The sequence below is a fragment of the Ictalurus punctatus genome, chromosome 22 (genome assembly GCF_001660625.3).
Source record: "Ictalurus punctatus breed USDA103 chromosome 22, Coco_2.0, whole genome shotgun sequence".
NCBI lineage: Eukaryota > Metazoa > Chordata > Actinopteri > Siluriformes > Ictaluridae > Ictalurus > Ictalurus punctatus.
In genome coordinates this window covers 11,095,911-11,118,566 of record NC_030437.2, presented here as the reverse complement: position 1 = coordinate 11,118,566, position 22,656 = coordinate 11,095,911, and the positions used below count along the sequence as shown (strand labels likewise).

The 22,656-nt window shown below is 37.7% G+C and overlaps 1 protein-coding gene across 3 annotated transcripts in view; it reads right to left on the bottom strand.

Annotated features, from left to right (window-relative positions):
- The window catches only part of edil3a (EGF-like repeats and discoidin I-like domains 3a), a 190,128-nt gene that overhangs the window by 39,418 nt on the left and 128,054 nt on the right, over nucleotides 1–22,656 (bottom strand). For all 3 annotated transcript variants that reach the window (XM_017452570.3, XM_017452571.3, XM_047149971.2), the window contains 4 exons: nucleotides 13,462–13,643; nucleotides 4,408–4,563; nucleotides 3,463–3,607; nucleotides 2,633–2,817 (listed from right to left, as the gene is read on the bottom strand). In XM_017452570.3, coding sequence (XP_017308059.1) covers nucleotides 2,633–2,817; nucleotides 3,463–3,607; nucleotides 4,408–4,563; nucleotides 13,462–13,643 — 668 coding nt within the window. The remainder of the gene's footprint in view (nucleotides 1–2,632; nucleotides 2,818–3,462; nucleotides 3,608–4,407; nucleotides 4,564–13,461; nucleotides 13,644–22,656) is intronic.

Below are 22,656 nucleotides of genomic sequence, written 5' to 3'. Positions count from 1 at the left end.
AAAGAATTTCCATAAGCTGTGCTGCTACAATATTACGCTACTTGTTATCATTTATTTAGAATATAGACATGTTGACGGAGCAAATGGGGAGGTAGAGTTAAACTCAGTAAATGTCTTTGCATTGTAAAATCACAAGTCAGCTCTTAAAGTTTTTGAGTTAGAGTCTTTGTTTATTAAGACTTAATCAATAAGTCTCAGTTTAGTCAAAAGACAGTTTAGCTGGGAAGATGAAATAGTGCAAAAACTTTTTTATTTATGCAACACAATAATCTAGCAGCAGGCAACAATATAAATGCTAAATTAGATTGCATTAGATTGTCAAATGAAAGCGAACACTGATCATTAAAGTTGCAAAAGAAGAGAATATCCATGTCACTGTAAGTGTTTATGCCTCTATGGTAATTGATTTTATTTTTGCTGGTTGTGTTTGGTTAGGTATTTCACTTGGGCTCTGCAACTTTGGCAGGCACACGGAAACAATAAAATACAATATGCTAAACAGGGCAAAGTTTACAGTTAGACCTAGACAGAGTTTTTTTTTTCTTCTTTTTTTATGCAGTTCTAATCATAACATGATTACTCCAGACATCTGTGCAAGCTTAAATAGCAATGCCTGTGTTTTCAGGTTGAGAAGCTTCTCCTGGGACTATCACAGCAAGTGCAATTTGTTGGGGTTTGTGACTAATAGCACTTGCTAGCAGTCTGGTTAAAAGTGATCAGTTATTTTAATGAACACTGACTGAGGAGCCTAACAAAGCCTCTCTGCCATTGTAGATAAAGGATTTACCAGCCCTTTGATGGAAAGAATTAAACAGCAAACGCCTTACCTGTCCAGTTTAGTACTCTCTTAAACACTCAGTATGATTCCCCTGGGAGGTGTCTGATCAGAACAGCATAGAAGTCATAAAAGTATTTCTAGAGGACAGTGTTAAGAGCTTTTTGCTGTTGTTTATTCCACTTGAACTTTAATTGAATGCAAAAATCATTCTTTGTGACCATTGAACAACAATTCACACCATACATTTTACTTCAAGTGGTACTTCTTCACATTAAACAGCAACTTCTGAAGCTTTTTCCTGTTGTCAAGCCCCTGTGTTTAAACACCTTTTACCTCCCAGGCTGCTGAACATCTTGACATAACTAGGGGTGTCTTCCATAGAAAGACACTCCAGGTTATTTATTTACTTTTTTGTGAAATAAAGATAGAAATGTATATTTTGGTCATTTTCACAGGCAATATTCTATTTATTGTTTTTTTGCCCCCGCAACAAAACTTGACACCTTTGGCTGTTCTGAATAACACAACTTGTGTTTTCTCTCTCGCATTTTTGTTTTCGAATGACCTGTCATGTTTTAATGTGAGCTGATGGTACACTGTAGTAGTAGTAGTAGTAGTAGTAGTAGTAGTAAAATTAAAAGCTTATTGAAATATTATAACCAACACCTCTTAAGTATACTATTATAAACACGCCTTTTAGATGATGCAGGAAAAGAGGGTTTGTGCACAATAAGCTAATCTTTCTATCAAGCTTATAAATTTTATACGGCACACTTTTCCATGTTATGTGTTTGTTTACATTGCCGCATGTGTTTTTGTTTTGGTTCATGTCTTGTCTCCTCCCCTGTATTATCATTGGTTGTCTCACTCATGTTTACTGATTACTTATACCTGTTTTCAGTTCGCCCCTTAATTAGTTTGCATATTTAAACTCTTGTGTGTCTTTGCTCCATGTGAAGTATTGTGCAGTGTTTAACCGCCGCTCCATACTGCTGAGCCTTTCTGTTTCATGTTTGATGCTCTGTGTACCTGACTTTCACTAGCCTCCTGATTCTTGTGTTTTGCTTTAGCCCATTGTACTCTGTTTGCCTGATCTCTGCCTGCTACTCTAATAAATGCCTAAAGTGCACTTGCATATATCTCAACTGTACATTCCATACAGTGGTAATGCATAATTTGAATAATCTGATATTCCACAGACACTTTACAGTATATTTACTCGCAGACATACTGCTAAATTGAAGTTCTGTGCTTCAGTGAATGGTGAGTGGTGATGGTTGTAAGCCAGGGGCAGTGTGAAAAATATTGTGTAAACTGAACAGCCTTAATGGTAAATAAATAAAGATTAGTGTTCACTTTAAATAAGCTCACAACTTATTTACAAAAATACACAACTTATTTACAAAAAAAGTCTACAAAAATAATTCCACAAATATATATATATATATATATATATATATATATATATATATATATATATATATATATATATATATATATATATATATATATAAATTAGAAACCTATTTATGTTTGTAGTGGAAAGTTGTATGTAGGTATGTACATACAGTGTGTATAAAAGCATAAGAGATCAACACAAATTGTGAGCTAACTGGCAGTTAGCTCAAATTGTGTTATTATAGCCTGCTTATATATTGTAGAAATATTGTAGATATACTAGTATGCTGGGGAACAGACAGTGGGGGTTTCATAATGTCAGGACAAATTTGGAACAACTGGGTCATGGTTTGACATGCTTTCTGTCATTAAACCTGGCAGTCACACTGTGGCTCCAGGAGAGTTAATGGGCTGCCAGTCACACTGAAAGAAAAGAATAGGCAGAGACAGTATTACCTGTAGCCACTGAGACTGATCACTATGTCCAGCTGTCCAGGCATTGACCTTTCCCTGCTTGTCCAGACGGGCTTTGCTGGGCTCCCAGGTAAACATGTCCATGTTGAGGGTTCGGAAAGTGCTGGATGCTGTGATCTGGTAGTCCTGTATATGGCCAGACTTCATGCCCAGAGGCTCTGAGCAACCTGCAATATTAAAAAGCTTATTAGCTAGAGGTTATAATAATGTGACAGACAGATTTGAAAATAGATGCACACTGGGGTGGAGATTTAACAAAACAACACAGTGCTAAGCAATGCAATTTATATGGTATATGGTTGCAGTGGGTTGAACAGTAAATATACCTGTAGTGCCAAACAGATGTCAAGTTAAAGTAAGTTAGAATTAATAAGCTTTCAAATTTGTTACAAAGTTACAACAGTACTAGAACTGCTTACCTTACTCTAGACCCTAACGTCAACTATTCAAACTTTTCAAATTCCCTCCATTTATTTATTTATTTATTTATTTCTGCAGTGCATTTAAAAATAGACATTGCAACAATGCAACTTTGCACAAATCTGGATGTAGATTTAGAGCACTAATGAGCAAGCCAGATGTGACAATGGCAAAGAAAACCATCCTGAAACAACAGGAAGAGGAAACCGGAGTGAAAAAGGAACCCATCCTCTTCTGGATGACATCAGATAGTAGGACTATAAACCATTACAGTATACAGGTCTTGAAAAGTGTGTTGAAAAGATGTTCAGTATGAGCATATTATGAGTACAACAGCAGCTCTTAGGTACAAACCTACAGTATCGAGCTGAGAGTATCCACTGAAGACTAACCTGTAAGTTCACAGCCCAGGAGCTCCATGCGCAGAGTGCAGTGTCTCCTGCAGACTTGCGGGTAGATCCTCACATACTGAGCCTCGATAGGGGGAGTGAACGAGTTGGCCGAGGGAGTGTTGTTATCGATGTTGCCCCGAAATATCTGCACATGAACAGCGAGCCAGAGATGTCAGTGTTAACATTAAAGATGATTCTTTCTGTGTTGTTGTTGTTATTACTCATTAGGTCTATTATATTAGTTATAATACAGACTAATAAAATATGGTAAATGGACTGCACTTATATAGCACTTTTTTTAACCTTAGCAGTTCTACAAAGCGCTTTACAGTGGTTCTCATTCACCCATTCAGACTCACACACTAATGGTAGCAGAGCGGCCATGCAAGGTGCTAGCTTGCCATTGGGAGCAGCTTGGGGTTCAGTGTCTTGCCCAATGACACTTCGGCATGTGGAGATATGAGGGCCAGGAATCGAACTGCCAACCCTACGATTAGTGGACAGCCCGCTCTACCACCTGATCCACAGATTGGATTTTTTTGCTAAAATAAGTGTAATATAAACAAACATGTCATACTAAACCATTGGAACAATACTTCACTGTCATTCAGCCAATACACAACCTCATCTCAGCAAAATGGCACAGACATAAAAAAGAACATTCTTGACAAAAGCAGACAATGATGCAGCAAAAATTTCCACCCAAAGTCATTAGAGGAGATCATAAAAAAAAAAGTTAAATAAAACAAGAATGGGAATTGAGGCTAGGTAATAGAAAATGAAGGGAGGGGCTCCGTCAAAAATGATGGAGCATTGCGCATCCTTGGTGGCCCTAGTGGCTCTCCTTTATCCTGAAACAGTATAAAAAATCCAATCTGAAGAGCTGTTAAAGTGTGTGGAGTGTGAGGCACGCTGAGCCGGCGGCTAATTAAAAACACATCTCACCATATCCTCATCCGTGCCCTTGACTTTGTACGTCCTCCATGTCTTTCCGTCGTCGCTGGAGGCCACTTTGTACGATTTGACGTACTCAGGGCTCCCAATCCGCTTGGCCCCTTGGGTTATCAGGCCTGTGACCCGCATCCTTCTCTGCAGGTTTATCTACAGACATACAGAGAGAGAGAAAGAGAGAGAGAGATGAGTAACAGAGAGGTAATCAGTGGTGCCCTTCGCAAGGAGGCTAGAGGGAAGAATGGAGTGAGCTCAGGGGAAAAGAAGGCCACTAACTTGTTTGCATGCACAACCTGCTCCACACTGTCCCAACACAATGACACTGTATCTGTATTTATTGATTCAAATATTCATATCTGTATTTGCATTAGGATTTAGACCCTTGTTGTATATATACACCAAGGTGTGTGTTAAAACTGTACATACTTCAGGTAATTCCGGTCAGTTTAATCCCTGTTCTAAATTAACGTGCTGCCAATAAACAACTGTAACCATAGTAACATACAGTAGTCTCACAGCTTCATTATTAGTAGAGACACGGCACAGATGCAGGTAAATCACACGCATAATCTCTCTCTCCCCCTCTCTCTTTCACTTTCTCTCTCTCTCTTTAATAACTATTTGCTATAATTCATTTAAATAAATGTAAATTTATCGCACCACTTTATCTCTGTGTATGATTTAGAGTGGGCAGAATTCTAGATCTAACAACCTGCATGAAGTAACTAATGAAAATTGATGTTGTTTTTATCCTTTCAGTCAAACTTTGTGCTGCAAACATCATTGACAGCTTTAACTTGTCATTTCTGGTAAGTGACCATGGTACAAAAGGGGAAAGCCATGATTAGGTGTGCATTACACGATTTTAATGCACTCTGTGGAGATTCTAAGCTTGTGTAATGCACACCTAATTAAATATGAACCATAGCACAATGCCCACGGAAAAACTGTGTGTGTGTGTGTGTGCGCGCATATGACATAGTCTCAGTCCAAACTGAATCAACACATACACCGTTGTCCGATCCAATCAGAGGCACACAGCAAAAGAGTAAGTAATGGGTTTTTGATAACAATGCCCACATTGCTTGATGTCATGTCTCATAGAGAGCACCTAGAGACCCCAGACTGTATTGAGGCAGTTAGTCTACCTCTAAACAGCAAGTGAGAGCAGTCAGCCAGAGCTGGCAATGTTCTGCCTAAGGTGACACTGTCTTTGAGATGTCTGGGGCTTATCTGAGTGCATGGAAGGGATGAGGGAGGAGAGACGAAGATGATGTCTGGCCCTTCTATGAAACGAGGACAAAGTGATAGTTATGATTCATGCTGTAAAGTGATTTGTTACTGCTGGGTGGGGGGATGTGAGAGTAAGTGTGCGAGAATGCTACAGTCAGCTGCTCCAGATGACAGCTAATTCACTATCTTATGGCACATGAGCACCGGCTCTGGGGATTTTCATGGTCCACACAAATCACCGGCTAGATGCACTCTTTCTTTTACTCAGAGATGAATCAAAGATTGTAAACCACATGGATAGGTGATGTGAAACATGCAGACTAATACATAACAGAGTATATTCCCATGTGGTAGAAAAGAAATTATTTAGTCATTTTGTTAATTTATACGGCTTTTAAAAGAAATCTAATTACAGGTACACTGAGTAGGTCTAACATATTTAGTAGTAAATCACATGATACTGGATTACTACTGACTATGTGAGCTGCTATAACTGAAATAGAAATAATCTCCAAAACAGGCTTGTGCAGAATATCTTCCTAGCTCAAGGACTGCGCCGCTAAACATTTCATACATACTACCATTGAAAAAAATTTTTTTCCTCATGTTTCAGCAGGAAATATTATCAGACTAATACATTTCTTGCTCTTACTTTCTTGATGCAGCCAAGAGTAAAATAATCTGAAAAAATCTGATGATCTTGATGATCTGATGCTGATACACTGTTAGTATGGCAGTCTTCTGGGAGATAAAACTGATCTGATTTCACTGCACTCTTATCCATCTACATTTCCTTTGTCATTTCCTGTTTAGAACCAAAACAACAGTGGCCAATTATCTGGCTGTGACTAAAAAGCCATAGCATTTATAATTGGAGTGATGCATCAAGCCCATAATGACCACAGATGCTAGAGTCCGTTCACCTACTCATACATCTTGCTCCCACACACAGAGCATCGGAAACATCTGGTGCCATGATATTTGTCAGTTTTGCGGAAATTGTTTGGGGCACAGATGACTGACACGGAGTAGCTGTGTGTCCCAGAAGCCGTCCATCACACTGACAACGATTCGCGTGAGAGTCATTTAGCAGTCATGATCTCAATTCTCCAGCCAGTGGACAAAATTGGAAAAGGGCATAAAATTGTACATAATCTGGCTACACTCACACCTTCAGTAACTTGTGCATAAATGGCTGCACAGATGAGTGAAATCATATGGTGGATGCACCACATAAACAGATTTAAAAAGAAAAAAAAATCTCTCATTGTTGAAATTTTATCCTTTTGGAAAGAGTGTCCAGTTTAGCAGTCAGAGATAAAGCCATAACTTTCTGACATAGGAGAGTCTTGGGATGTAGTGATAGTGATTTGCAGTTTTTGTTAACATAACAAGCTGCATTTTTTGTTATATTAGTTTCAAGAGAGACATAAAAAGAGAGGCTGGTGAGGAAACACTGTTTATAGCTGCTATAACATAAGTGATAACATGAAGTACCTTGTTTCACAGATGTTCCACATCATTAAATGTAAATATAAACTGACCAAATGAGTCGCACTTTCATCCATCCATTTTCTGTACCGCTTATCCTTCACAGGGCCATGGTGGAGTCTGGAGGCTATCCCAGGGGACTCAGGGCACAAGCCAGGGAACACCTTGGATGGGGTGCAAACCCACAATTGCACACACACTCACACAATTTGGAAATGCCAGTCAGCCTACACCACATGTCTTTGGACTGGGGGAGGAAATCAGAGTACCTGGAGAAAACCCCTGAAGCATGGGGAAAACATGCAAGCTCCGCACACACAGGGTGGAGATGGGAATCGAACCGCCAAGACCGGAGGTGCAAGGCAAACGTGCTAAACTCTAAGCCACCATGCCCCCTGAGTCACCCTGAAGTGTTTTATTCCTTACATGATTGTTAACAATGTTGGCATTTTCCTTTTCTTGTATCTAGAGTGGACTCATTCTGAATCTAGAAACCTGCCTCTTTAAACGCTGTGCAGTGTGAGCGTATTCTGCTTCATAAATATGTTCAAGGCTGATGTTGGGATAATTCATTTTGCTAGCATGGATTGGTAGACTGCTGCAAGATGCATAATTAAGTTGAGTAATTGCCATATCACAAGCCTGGCCCACACTGGGTAAATTGGGTGGGATTAATCAGAATGACACAGACATGCCACAAATCAGAGCTCCTGTTGGTAAATTAGGAGGAAGTAATCAGATTGTGTTACATGGTTTATTGGACAATACAATAAACAAACCTAATGAATCTAATTAATAACTCCACATATCCTACCCTTATTAAGGGTGTACATTAAGCTTGTGTGGAAGAAACAAATTATAATTATCATGTTGCTTAATTATTGTACCTTTTACATATCCCCATAAGTCTTCTGTGTTTATGCATGCCTACAGCAATTCAGCAAAATTTAAACAAAATCTAATCTATCAAATTTGTGAATATATCACAAATTTCCCTCTGTGTGTAGAGGATTCAATCATCTAAATGCCCAAAAGCAGCACCCTTTCAATCATAACTTTCCTGATGTCAGAGATATAATCTGGAAATTGTCCACTTCAAGGCAAAAGAAATTTCCCCTGAGTGCCACAAAACAATCGCATGTAGACATTCTAGATGTAGACAGTACACACAAATCACACACACACACACACACACACACACACACACACACACACACCCTCCCTATCTAATCACAAACACAGTTAAACACACACACGCAAAAATCATGAGCACTATTTATGTTGTTATTTGCAGCTCTAGAAATTGGTTTGATTTATTTAGCTGTTGAGCGTTACATCACCTGAGGCAGCGTTGAGTCAGAGAGGAAAAAGTAAAAGAGAAAATAAATTAAATACAGCAATCTAAGAGTATTTTCCACATTTAGTATTGGATTTAGTATGTTTGAATCAAACCCTGATGTCTTTTTCACCTTGCTCTGGTTCATTTAGGAAGGTGCGAGCGTGGCAATCACACTCAGGAGATCCTCTGAGTGCTTCGACTGCATTGAGATAGCAATTCAACCTTAAATTGACCCAACTGCAGGAAGTGAACCAAACATGCCATGCATTATGGGAAGCAGGATGCTAAACAGACTCGCAAGGTGCAAACTGAGCCAAAATAATTTGCAAAAATGTGATGAGTTCTGACTAAGCAGACAGACAAACAAAAACAGAAAATAAATGCTGGATGTGATACACAAAGTGCTTTTGTCATGTAAACAAGGGTGGAAATGGATGCAAGTGCAGTAAAAAGCTTTAATGAAAGAGACAGGCAGACAATTCCAAACGACAGACAAAAACGTGGACAAAAACAGGCGTGGGTCAGGTGATCCACAAACAACCCAAACAAGGCAAGGCAGAGTTAAAAAACAATAAACTATGGACAGGCTCAGAAAACAGAGAAACAAGGCCAATGAAAAGCTTAGTATGGCTGTGGCGGCAAACTACAGAAACAATACTTCGTGATGTGACAATGAGACACCAGGGGTTTAAATACACAAACTAATCAAAGGGCATAACACAGAACAGCTGAGACATTAGGAACAACCAATTACATAATAGGGGCATAGACAGGACAGAAACCAAAACAAACACACATGTCAAAAGTAAACACATTTTGACAACCCGGAAGTGCGCACTGTCTTCAGGCAGTTCATGCTCTGGCAGTCAGCGTGAGGGGAATTCCATGACAGCATTAAACTAGTTGGGAGTCCAAAGGTCTGAGAGCACTAGTGAAAATGCTTCTATTCTGCATTATTTTCTAATTCAATACAGCAAATTTCATTACAAATTATATTATTCATAGCAACCTGAGTGAAAAGCAGAATCTGAAATTTTTACATGAATTTCAGAGTTTCTTAGTATTTGGTACGTCCCCTTTTTGCTTTAATGACTGTGCAGTATAGCTGGCTTGTGATCCATTTTAGATCAAATCCATCAGATTGTCATCTGAACACATGCATCAATAGAAGAGATTAGGCATGAGGAAAATCTGATCATTTGTACAAAGCAGTTAACATGGTCAATATCACAAATTTGTCACATTTAAATCGGGACCTAGAAATAGTACAGAATCGTGAATATTAAATATTCAAGATATTGAACATTTACATCCTTTGTTTTAAATATTCTAAAATTCTGTTTATTTCCTATTTTAATTTTAAAAAAAAAGTGGTCTCAGACTTTTCGACCCTAATGTATCTTAAAAATTACTCTAAAAAATGATCTACTTTTTTTTAAAGTTCTGTGCTATCTGTGATTTTTATGATTTATACATAGCAGAAGTTTGTTTACGTTTTTCCATCACAGTGTTTCTGACAAATAAATATGAGTACATCAGCCTGACTCACCCCTCAGGTAATTTTTGTGAGTATATTTTGGTCTTTTGTTCTGTTTCAAATGGATTAATAAGTGTGAAAGTGCCTTAAGAAATCCAGGCAGAGATGCAGACACACAAAACAAGTGGCTTATACTGAAACCCATAGTGTGCACAGGATTTTCCTATCACTGTCATACTGCAATTACCAGAGCATATTGCTCTAAGTCTACCCACCCACCCACTCTCCCACAATTCACATGGTGCACTGTTCCAAAGCACTGAACCCTCTCCCATATGACATCATTAAAGCCAGACAAACATCAAGTACTTATTGTTTCGTTCATTACTTCTTCTCTCCCCTCTTTCTCCCACAAGCCTGACCATGACACTTTGAGCAACCTCTAGCTGTGTGCATAGTCCATAAAAATCAAAACAAGAAGTTCTTCTAAGGTTTGTGTTAAGATTACCAGGCCTTTAAAAAAGTCTTCAACTAGAAAAAAAGTCTTCAACTAGACTAGGTTTTTAAAGCTGCATTAATTAAATGGTCAAATGGCAGTCTCTTGTGAGAACAGCCAGACTGTGTGTCATAATACGTTTTCGGCATCTGACTGGTGCACTATTAAAATTTGCTACCTGTTTCAGAATCCCTTAAGAATCATTAGTGTTTACAGAAATGTTGTAGTAGTGGGCAACCTCTCTCTTCACTAAAAATGAAAATCAAAATTTTATAAATGCATTTTCTTAATCCCTTAAATTCCTGGCATATTATGCAGCTATTTGTCTTAAAGAATATTACTCACTAACTACTATAAATTCAGTAAGTACATGGAAACTAAAAGGAAAAGAGTGTAACTACTATGAAAATCTGGGAATTCAAGGAGTTCATGGGAAACTACATTAAAATCAGAATGCTGCCCAGGACTCAAACTGGAAAAGAAAAAAAAACAAAGCAGGATAAGCAGTATGGAAAATGGATGGATAAGGACATACGGAATAAGAAAACAACATAAGATTCAAGTAAAAAGAAATCAAGCTTGTATGAGAGCAGAACTTGGTAGCTCTGTACTTTAATGCCAATTCCCTTTTAGTCATAAGGTCAAAGTGTCTCATGCAGTGCCATGTAGATAAAGTATTATACCGAGAATCTCATTCAATCAAGGATATTCCGTAAATGTGCATTTTACAAGGATGTGTTTAAGGAATGAATCGGAGTTTTACAGGGTACCACTCATTGTGGAAATGAAAGTAAATGGAGTGAGACTTCTCTCCACTGTGATTGTCTAGCATATCAATCAAATGTTCTCTACTGTTTCATAGAATACCAAATGGTCTAGAGGAGAAACTGTGGCACAGCATTGATATGCATTGATACATTGCATTGTCAGTTCCACAACATCACTATCGATCAATCTGATACCCATAGATATGCACTGACAACATTGTTTTTAGATGTCTTTGTCAAAAGAAGAACATACTGAAATCATTCTCATGGCTGGATCAGGAAGCTGTCGCAAGGTTGCGATGACAAGCACATCACACATGACACTGTTGAAAACTATTAACAAATTCAAAAAGACTGGAAGTGTTGCAGACCATCCGAGAAGTGGACGTCCACGAACATCCAATGTCGAAGGCACAATCAATCATGGTGCCGGCAAACATAGTCACCTATGTATGGAGCATTTAAGGACACTCTGTACATATTGGTCTATGTTGCTGCATAAAAGGGCACAAACATATGATCAGTGTCTTGAGCTTCATTTACTGCAAAGGCTAGTGTACTGTATGGACAGTAAGCATTTTTACTGTGAGTTTGAAGCGGTGAGACATCGTCAAGGTGGACCTGAATACATACAGAAGATCGTTTAAAGAGCCAACCCAATTCTGCATGTTTCTAAATCCAGTGCATATCGAAATCACAAGGGGAAAAAAGTTCTGGCTTTAGTCATCCTTTAGAGAAGATGAGAGGACAAGAAAATGGGTGCATGTGACTACTGTAACAGCAATTTTAAACTCATCCGAGAGCCACCGAGCCATTATGACTGATTCCAGACCTATTTTCGATTGGGTAAAAACAAGTTTAGTGTCCTCCTATGTCTTGAAGGTTATATTAACCCTTAAATGCATAAATATTTCACCAATTATTATTATTACATATTCGGGTCATTAGTGACCCAGAGTATATATCTAACAATATTTCTAAACTGCTCCAATAATATAAAACTGTCCTAATATTTTATTAACAGTTACAAAATAATAAAATGCAGCCTATTTTGTTATATTTAGACATTTTATTTGTCAGTAAACAGATGCCAAAAAATATACAAACCGTTAAAATGAGCAATTTCAGTGCCAAAATAGTGAAAGTATTATATTTCATTCAATCATGTCAGTCACCATAACAAAATTAAAATCATTACAATATTTAAAATCTTCCCAATTAGTCATTTTATCATATATAATTTTCATGGCTAAAACAATATTATCAAGATAATAGTATGATAAATGTGGCACCTTCTGCGCTGTAAATTCAGGATCTGGCTCATATTCGGGATCTGGATCATTCGATACGTTACTCTCGATAGGCTACTATCATGTTCATAATAATCAAAATCAATATTTTGTTGATTGACACATTACATCATCAGTGTTTACCAAACATTCCCACCTTGAGGAATAAAACTGACCTTGCACTTATTGAGCCGTGAGAGATTCAATAATGTTGCGCAGAAAAATATACTTACACTATTACATACCCCGGGTCAGTAGCAACCCTATGAACTTTTTACAATAAATTAATTATAAACAATATTTGACAATTTTATATTTTTTTCTTGTTATATATTGTTGATAATAAATAGATTGAGGAATACTAAGAAGGTGGAGGTCTAATGTGAAAAAATTAACGAGAGGGAGGGTAGTAGATGACTTCCCGGGTATATATGTGGGTATGACCCAAGGTATGTGGTGAAGGGTTAATACTCGATACTGAGACAACAAAATAATTAGCAGCTCCCCCACTGCAACTAGTGAGTCACATCTTCGCTACATCTTATATGAGCGAACAAGATCAGTGTGAAATTGGTCAGAGTTGAATCTGAATGAACATTGAGCATAGCGCCAAAGAATTAAGGTATCAAATCCAAGTGGTGAATGTTGCCCAAGGTGGTATTGTGGTATTGCCTTGAAGAAACAATGGCTTTGTCAACACAAAGCATTTTCAGTCTGATCATCTGTAGTAAACCTAAGTGCTACTCCTCACCAACTCTAATGCAAAAAGTGAGCATTTTAAAGGACAACAGTATAATAAGAAAATATTTTACTATTAAATATCAATCCTCCCTTACCCTAACCTAAGTTAAAAGCTTAAAATAAAAGCACATCCTAAACTTTCATTTTTATTCAGTAGTGACAGTTTATTTTATTTATTATTGTCAGTGTCCAGCGTCATTTTGTGAATCTGTTACCTGGATCCAGGGCCATCTGTCATTTTCGGCAGCTGTCCAGGCGTTCACCAGTCCCTTTTTGTTGAGGCGAGCGAAGTAGGGGTACCACTTCTGTAGACCAAAGAGAGCACGGTGGGTGGAGGAGGCGGTGATCTGCTGGTTGGAGATGATGCCTCCTTCCATACCGAGTGGGCCAGAGCATTCTGGGCAAGACAAATATAAGATATTTGAGGGCATTCTGTCTCTGAATGTTAATTATGTGAAGGTTAAAGAAAAAAATGTAAGATGTATTTAAGAGAGCACATTATGTTAATACATGGACAAATCAATAGCCCAGGTGCAGACAAGCAGATTATATGTCTAGACAAGTAGGTTTAACAACAAGAAAAATAAAAAAAATTTGTTATTATATCTGCACCATGCACATTGGCTGAGGAGTGATCTGGCTGACTGTAGAATGGTTTTTACTAGCATGCATGGATAACAGATGATCTTTTCAGAATTCTATACATGCAGGTATGTGGAAATGCTGAGGAAAATAAAGTTTTATTTAATTTTATTGCACTTAATAAAGCACAAAGAATCATACTATGCAAGCCCTAAGAGGTCATGCAGCATCACAGATGAACAAATTTGATTTTACATTGATCAGGGACTCACTCACACTGAAATAGCTCTATGTCTGTCAGTAATTGACGACTTTAACATACAGTAGTGTCTGACACTTGAGAAGGAGGCTGTCAGGTCTACAACTTTATTGTCGAAGACAACATAGCTTTACTTCCTCCTTTTTTGTGAGGTTCTCCTCTGGGACACCACTCTGTTTTAATGTGGAGATAAAGTCATTAAATTTATGATAATGATGGTGAAGGCACCAGCCTGCATGCAACACCAGTCCAATTCACAAGGCATGAGATTTGTGATATCACATCGTGAGAAAACACCTTTTGTTATGTCGAGATCAAGAGAAAATTAAGCCAAGCTCACAAGAAAACAACTTTTTTTTTATTTGGGGATCACAAAAAGATTAAGTCGTGATCATGAGTAAACAAGAAAAAAAAAAATTATAATGCATGGCCTCTTAGGACTTCCATATCATACAGCTATCCTTTTACTACATGCTGTAAACTTGCAGTCATATTGATAGCCAAGGTACCAGCTAGTGACAAAAGTACCACAGCTCCAAGCCAAAAAGATGGCCAATGACTTGTTGATTTTAGTTGAAGGCATAAACATGATACATTACAAAGTTTGTTTTCCTTAATCTGTATTAATGCACATAATTAGGTAACTAGCTCACCACATATTACTACATTATGTTAGCTACCACAGTTTTTATGTGTGTAAAGGACCTTATCCTGATCTGAAGATACAAACTGGCTGCACATATAGCATTCAGGTGATGTGATGCTAAAGTACAAAAATGACACTCAGTACGTTTACATGAACAACAATAATACAATATTAACCCGATTAAGATGATACTCTGATTAAGAAACTTGCATGTAAACAGTGATTATTGATTACCTTAATCTGACTAAAGTCATACTCGAAGTAAACACAAATCGAATTAAGATGTGTGGAGTATTCCTGCTTTAGTCGCATTATTGAAGTGCATTACAGACATTTAAACACCTTAATCACACTATTAACGTCGTGTGGGAGTTTTCGCCGCATTTTGCGACGTCACACATCCACACGGCAGTGCTCAACCATTTGACAGAAAACAAAAGAGCACGGCTGCGTCCGAAACTGCATACTTACCTCCTATATAGTTGGTGAAATACATGTACGCAGCCCATGGCTTCAAGCAGTCGTCTGTTTGCACGTATAGCATGACAAATAATTAACTGCAGTTGAAGCCTTTGTAAAGTTAAAAATGAAACACCCAAAACTGTATACGGTACCATAACGAAGACGAGCTGTATGTGGATACGTGAATTTCTGGAGGAACGTCGGACGGCGTAGCGTGGGGATGTAATGTCGTGTGCTGTTGATCAATCTATGTTCCATAACATGTAAAACGGGAACATGAAAGGAATTTTCTAAAAGCAACTCATGTAAACACCTTAATCACAATATTGTTTTATTCCGAAATAGGTCAATAATTAGATTATTGCTGTCCACGTAAACATAGTCACAGACATCTTCTCAGGTCCATTGTCATCACTTGTAACCTGTCATTTTCCCGTGCACCTCCTGAGTCACAGCCCATGTTTGTCTTGTTTCCCAACACACTTCTCTTTCTTATTTGATTCTCAGTGCCATCTGCCAAGATTTTACTCAGTGACAAGCTATCATCATCATCATTGGGATGGTTTTCTTGCTCTTGTCTTTGAAGGTGATGCTCTTAACCTATCACAAATTTAGCGATTTTGTTAAAGATGAGTGGTTTTGGCATATTGTACAAGCATATCAATGACAGACACTTTGTACCAGCCAACAAATGCACACTCGATCATGAGTGTGATCAGTGACCGTGGCAGGAGATGGCGGTTTCTTTTAAAAATCTTCCACTGGAAAAATGGCTTTTAGGATATATCTATGTCTCAGAAGAGTTTATTTTTCTTTCATAGGGTTCTTTGACTTTCCTTGCGAAAAACATGGAGTGATTTATAAACTTAGTTTAGCTTTTAATGGTTTCTTAAGGTCATTAACATGTATTAGGGATGCTGGTTTAAAGATTCCAGTCCTTATCTGCACCAGGAACTGCATCAGTACCCTGGTCGAGTACGTGTCTGTTCCCATTACATAACAGTGTCCAGGTAAGTGGGGGTTCTTTCCTGGAGGCTGTGGGGTGGTGAATAATTTCCTGTGCTATGAAAGTGTCATAATAACATCTGCAACAAAGCAGATCAACCTTTTACCCTCTAATTGGTTTTATATGGATGTAGCCAACCAAATGGGATTTTCCAGATTTCCACTGTAATTGAGAGAAAAAAAAACATTGTTCTGTACAATCTGATACAAAAATCATTCTAGGTGTCTGGTATGTTCTACACTGCATGCTATCATTCATTTATTGATTTATCTTCAGTAACCACATTATCCTTGACATGTCTGACATGAGAATAAACCCTCGACATGACACCACACCATCACAGGGCACCATGCACACATACTTACAAATCTGTGGGCAATTTAGAGTCACTAGTCCAACTACTTGCATATTTTTGGGAGATTGGAGAAAACCAGGGAACCCAGAGGAAACCTTGTGGAAAACATACACAGACACTCAACACAGACAGTAACCTGAGCTCAGGATCCAACCAGGGACCCTAAAGCAGTGAGGTGGCCCTGGCATGCTTTCATTCCCAATAAACTGTAGTGCATTGTAGATTTATTCGTGGATTTGTTTTCAAGTATCTAAAAGGTGGTATTTTGGAAAAAAATAAAATAATAATAATTGTACAGTAAATGGTTTTAACTATAGAATTCCCTTTATTTTATCATTTCTGTTGCTTACACATTCTATAATCTACATTTTTAGGTCTATTACTTGTCCTTTAGTGTCCACCTGAGCTTTGTTTGGATCTACATATTTGCACCTGTGATTCATGGTGTCATTCTCATTAAGATTCATAAAATCAATCTAGCCCTACAGGTTCTGGTTGTGCAGAAGACTTTGTTTTTATTAGAGCTATGATGTTACATGGTGTGGTGGTTCTCTGACAGATTTATTAGCTCTTGGTGTCAGTGGGGTATGCAGAAGATGAATGGCATGAATTCCCCAAGCCTTGTTGCTAATGCTTTTCCCCGCCTTTTCTAGTGCACTATTTTTCCATGCTGTTTAGTACCATGGTGTGCAATCTGGGACCCAGCTGTAGTGTTTTCAAAATGGTCGTTTCTAACTTCAGTGGCAAGTGACGATTCTAGAAAAAGTGTGTCTGACCAATTAATGCTGCTCTTTGCCATTTCTAGGTATACAAATATTGTTCTATTTGGCAGGCTTGACTTAAAGACTAACCAAATTCAACATGGGTATAGTTACAGTAATGGCCATTCATCAACAAAAGTGATAACTTGCTTGTTATAACTTGTTATAACTCACTCAAATAAATTTTTGTTATTAGATTTTGATTATATGTCCTACATTTAGGTTCAATCCAAAGACAAGCATACAGAACCAAGAAGCTGTAAAGTTCTATAACTTTGTAGTTTCTTTGTTCTGTATTATGTTATTCTTCTTTGCTATGTTTACTGTCTCAGATAGCTGGCTCCTTTACTATAAATTATTTAATACTTGAAAAAATTGGATACTGTCTATAAAGCTTTATAAGGCCTATAATTTTCTCTCTGTGTGTTAAGGGAAAAGGGTTCCTCAATGCTAGCTTTCTAAAAGCTGGAACTTTTTTTGATTTCTGAAAAGGAAACCCACAGTTGTAGGGTTCCACGTGACACATGATTTCCTCAACCAAAGACTGAGCTAAATGGAACCTTTTTAGTGCTCCTTGTAGTATCTCCAGACTGTTTAATGTTCCCCTGTTTACAATTCAGTAAGTTCCTTCAATTAGAATTCAATTACAATTTAAATGATCACCTCCTGAATCAATACTACAAAGTGTAGCCTTCTATCCTCTTTTCAGCTTGTTAGACAATGTGCTTTGGGGTGTGTATACTTGGCATCAGTACCTGAGTGGCTCTTGTTCTTGTCCACAAGGAGAATGAGCTGGGCAATAGTGCATCTAAAAAACCTTGTTTGTGTCTTTTCTGCAACCTTCAATGTCCATCTCATGAAATCACTTAAGACTTAATCTCGTTAGGAGCATTTTTGTTCAGTGGAGCAGTAATGGCGCCAGTGATACTTCCCGGCATCATGTCTTTTAGCAGCTGTGTCAAAAATGTCATTGAGACACAGAGGTTTTGGCAGTGCATGTAAATGTAAAAAAGAGACAGTACTAAGAAAGAGTTGTTCTGTTTTGCAAAATTATTCATAGGATGACACAGAACGCCTCTCAAAACCTCTCCTGTACTACAGGGTGTACCACAAGTCTCCATACACAGGAAAAATGAACACTTTTTAGCCAAATGTCATTCAAAATGTAGTTATTATATTTAGATTTAAATGTAAACTTTGACATAAGAAGAACGCATCTAAATCATTCTCATCGGGAAGCCTTTCGCAAGGTTGCGATGGACTTTAACAGGAAACATGACAAGCACATCACACATGACACTGTTGCCAAATTGGGTGCAAAATATGGGACAGAAGACTCCGTGTGTGTTTACAAAGTAATGGCAATCATGTAGAGTATATTTTGTAAACACTGTCACATTTTGCTAAAAAGTGTTAATTTCCCCTATATATGGAGACTTTTTGGGACACCCTGTATTACAATATGGTATTTCCTTACTGTACTAGGGGCGGCTGTGGCTCAGGTGGTAGAGCGGGTTGTCCACTAATCGTAGGGTTGGCGGTTCGATTTCTGACTCAGCATGACTCCACATGCTGAGGTGTCCTCGGGCAAGACACTGAACCCAAAGTTGCTCCCGATGGCAAGTTAGTGTCTTGCATGGCAACTCTGCTACCATTGGTGTGTGTGTGAATGGGTGAAGGAGACACAGTGTAAAGCGCTTTGGATAAAAGCGCTATATAAGTGCAGACCATTTACCATTACTGGCTATGTGTAAAGTGCATGTGCCAGCAATCTAGGTTTTATTTCTGAGCAAGGGTGTATTTCTTGCATAGTAGGGAGTAGTTCTTGTGTACACTGTTCAGCATTTATTTTAGTTTAATTGGAACACAGTAGTAGCCAACATGTATTGCCCAATATATAATATATACACACCACTTTTGCTTATACAGGTGGTTTGATTTACATGTTACATGCTAGGCTTTGTACTAGATTTGTTGGTGGATTAGCAAAACGAGCTAACTGCTAACTCAGCAGAGGTACCAACAATCACTATACTTCTTTTCAAACTTTAAAAAAAAACTAAAGAAAATATAATTATAAACATTTTATAGTAGTATAAGATGAAACCATGGTTCTCAGTTTTTCTTCCATTTTTCTGTATCAAACAGTAAATGTGAACTAATTGCAGATAGGAGCTAAAGTTGTGAATGGGGAATTGAAGATACTTTGGACCACATGCACCACAGGACTGGTTTGAGGAATCATTTGAACCAATTGTTTGAATTTGTCACCTTATCATCATACATGATCTGCATAGAATTGAGAAAACTTCAGATCCATTTTGTGCACACGCATAAAAATCGAGGGGTCATGTCACTTTGTCGTTCGCTAGTGTGAAAGTAGGACCAGTCTAATTCAGATGTAAAATTAATGGTACTGTCACTACCAAGACCAATTAGAAAAAGTTGTGGTGAAACACTATTGGACCACTCATAAAACACATTGCAGAGCATAAATAACAAACGACCTGTGGACTTCTGTGTATATGAATCACTTTATTATTATTTTTGACTGCATGCACACATTTAATGAACTTTTTTAGTGAATACACTGACCACCAAATGTCAGTCTCTTTTTTTCAGGATTTATCAATAACAGTCATTAGTGTGTCTCAGGAACACACTGTGCTAATGCCTTGCAGGTCACTGCCATAATGTGAATCCAACCAAGATCAAGGCATGGAAAAATAACAAGGACCTGGGGAGAGTGGTGGGTAATGAACATGTGTTTTTACACAGCACCCAAACAAAAGCAATGACGAGACACCTGGGCAGCAGGGAAAATTAGGAAGATGAAATTTCTAATAGTACTACTGTTATTATATGTGAATGTATGGAGAAGAAAAGAGAACATTTGATATCAAAATATAAAATAGATGCAAATGTAAAAATTTTTTTTTTAAAAATTGCATGATAAAAAAGAATAAGGTTAAAAAAAAATCTATTTGCTTGTTTATTTTCTTTTTGTCCAGTGGTCAACTAGCATTCAGATCAACAGATTCTCACACCATCAGCCACTCCCACTAATGATATTTCTGTTAATACTGCTTTAAAAAATGCTACCTTAGTTTTCTAAGATTGGATCTGGGTTAGGAATGAACAAGACATAGAAATTTTAATACTAAGGTCACACAATGAATGTCTCTGTGTGGTTTTGATCTGATGTGATCTGGTTGGCTTGAATGTTTACACCTCCACAGCTGCTTTCACACAGCTGAAGTCTAACAAGCTTCCACACCAAATGGTTCAATTGTTGCTGCTGCACAGAAAATAAGGTTCATACGTCTGATATCACATTTACACTTTATTAAAAAAAAGTTATGAATGAGAACTTTCCAAAAGAGAATGTGATTGGGCTTAGGAACTCGTGAATCATCTTGACATAAATTACATGATGGCAAGAATTTTTCTCTGAAGAAAGCTCAATATCCTAGATTATAAACTTCAAGATTCTGTAGCTCCTGTCCAGCTAAGTGATATGTAAGTAATAAAGCATCCTTAAGTGTTTTATCCCTCTTATGTAAAACTTTCTTATGTTAAAAAAAAATATTTTCAATTACACTACTATCAGAGCTATGTTGTAAAAGTTAATTAACAACTTCTGACCAATTAGACTGGAGAATTTACCAGCATTATAGTACAACAAAAGATACCAGACACTCTGTGAGCTGTGGGTGGAACTTTTGAGGCCGAGACCTCAGGCTCTTTAGCACTAAGGACTCTTTGACGCCTACATTATTAGTCCGAATCAGAATGAAAACTATACTTTTGGTTCACTTGTTATTTATTTTGGCTTGTTGTCTCACTGAATATAATTTAACAAACCTCAAAGCAATAAAGTATTAGCCAATGATTATCTAGGACTGAAAACTCATGATTAGAACCTCAATATGACAAAGTAACAAAACTCTGTGAAGTGCATGTAGAAAAATGATAAAGAATCACTTGAGCACAGGGATCATGTACTGTAGCCACAATAAATACCCATCCATCCATCTATCCATTTTCTGTACTGCTTATTCTACACAGGGTCATGGGACACTACACACTACCAACAATTTAAAGATGCAAATCAACCTACAGAACATATCTTTGAACTGGGGGAGGAAACCGGAGAACCCAGAGGAAACTCAAGAAGCACAGGGAGATCATGCAAACTCCATGTACACAAGATGGAAGCAGGAATCGAATCGACACACACAAACTATATTTATTACTAGATAATTATAGAACGTACAAGTATAAAACGATTTTTGCATTGCATCTACTGTCTATTTGTCTCTTTTTGTTCGTCAGTCCCAATCTCATGTGACATCACATTTCTCCAGCACTTAGCTCCATCCTCTGGCTCAATTTACACCTTGCTTCTCAGTTTATCAGCTCACATCTACAGATAAATGTCGTCCGCATCCAAGTACGCACGGTATGTTTGGTTCCTTTCCTGTATTTGGGCTGATTCAGAATCGAATCACTTTCTCACTGCAATCGAACTGCACTAGAGTTTGTTTGGAACCCTACTGAGACCGCCTCATGGAGATGATCTTGGACTGGTTGTTTTGGTCCACACCTGAGTTCAATTGCTGTGTTCTCATTTACGCAATCGAACTGAACCAAAGAGGAAAACACATTAGGGTTTCATTTAAGAGTTTCATTTAATAATTAGGGTTTCTAAGAGTGTATCTTCATGTTCAAAAATTGGTGGTGGCTGTTGCTTGAGATTTTTTATATTGTTAAGTTTTTAACCCTGAATTTGAAGGGCTTATGTGTATGTTTCATTACTGCTTTATTGGAATAAGAGCTTTTGATTGTTTTTTCTTCTTACAATGTCCATGCAATGAAACCAGATACTGTAGAAGAGCACTGCAAACAAAAATTAACCTTGTTTCTTTCTGCTGGAATATATTATAAAAATACTTTCATCACTGTGTTTGGAAAAATGCGAAAGGTCATTACTGACATAGGGCTGCAACAACTAATCGATAAAATCGATAATAATCACTAATTAAAATAATGGACAGTGAATTTCATTATGGGTCTGTGACATCATTGTGGATTAACCCCTCATCAGTGACGTCACTTCACAATGGTGAAAAAATGCATTTCTATGAATAAAACACATCTGAAAAACAGCGGAGGTCACAGAGTGAGCTGCTGTGGGAAAAGTGCATGATCCAGGTCATTCAAAACATAAAAGTGTTTTATTAAGCGCTTAAAACAAACTCGTAAGTGTATTAACGTGGCTTGTTGTGTCAGATGCTGCGACAGATGCGTGTGCTGTTTAATGTGTTCCAGACATGTTT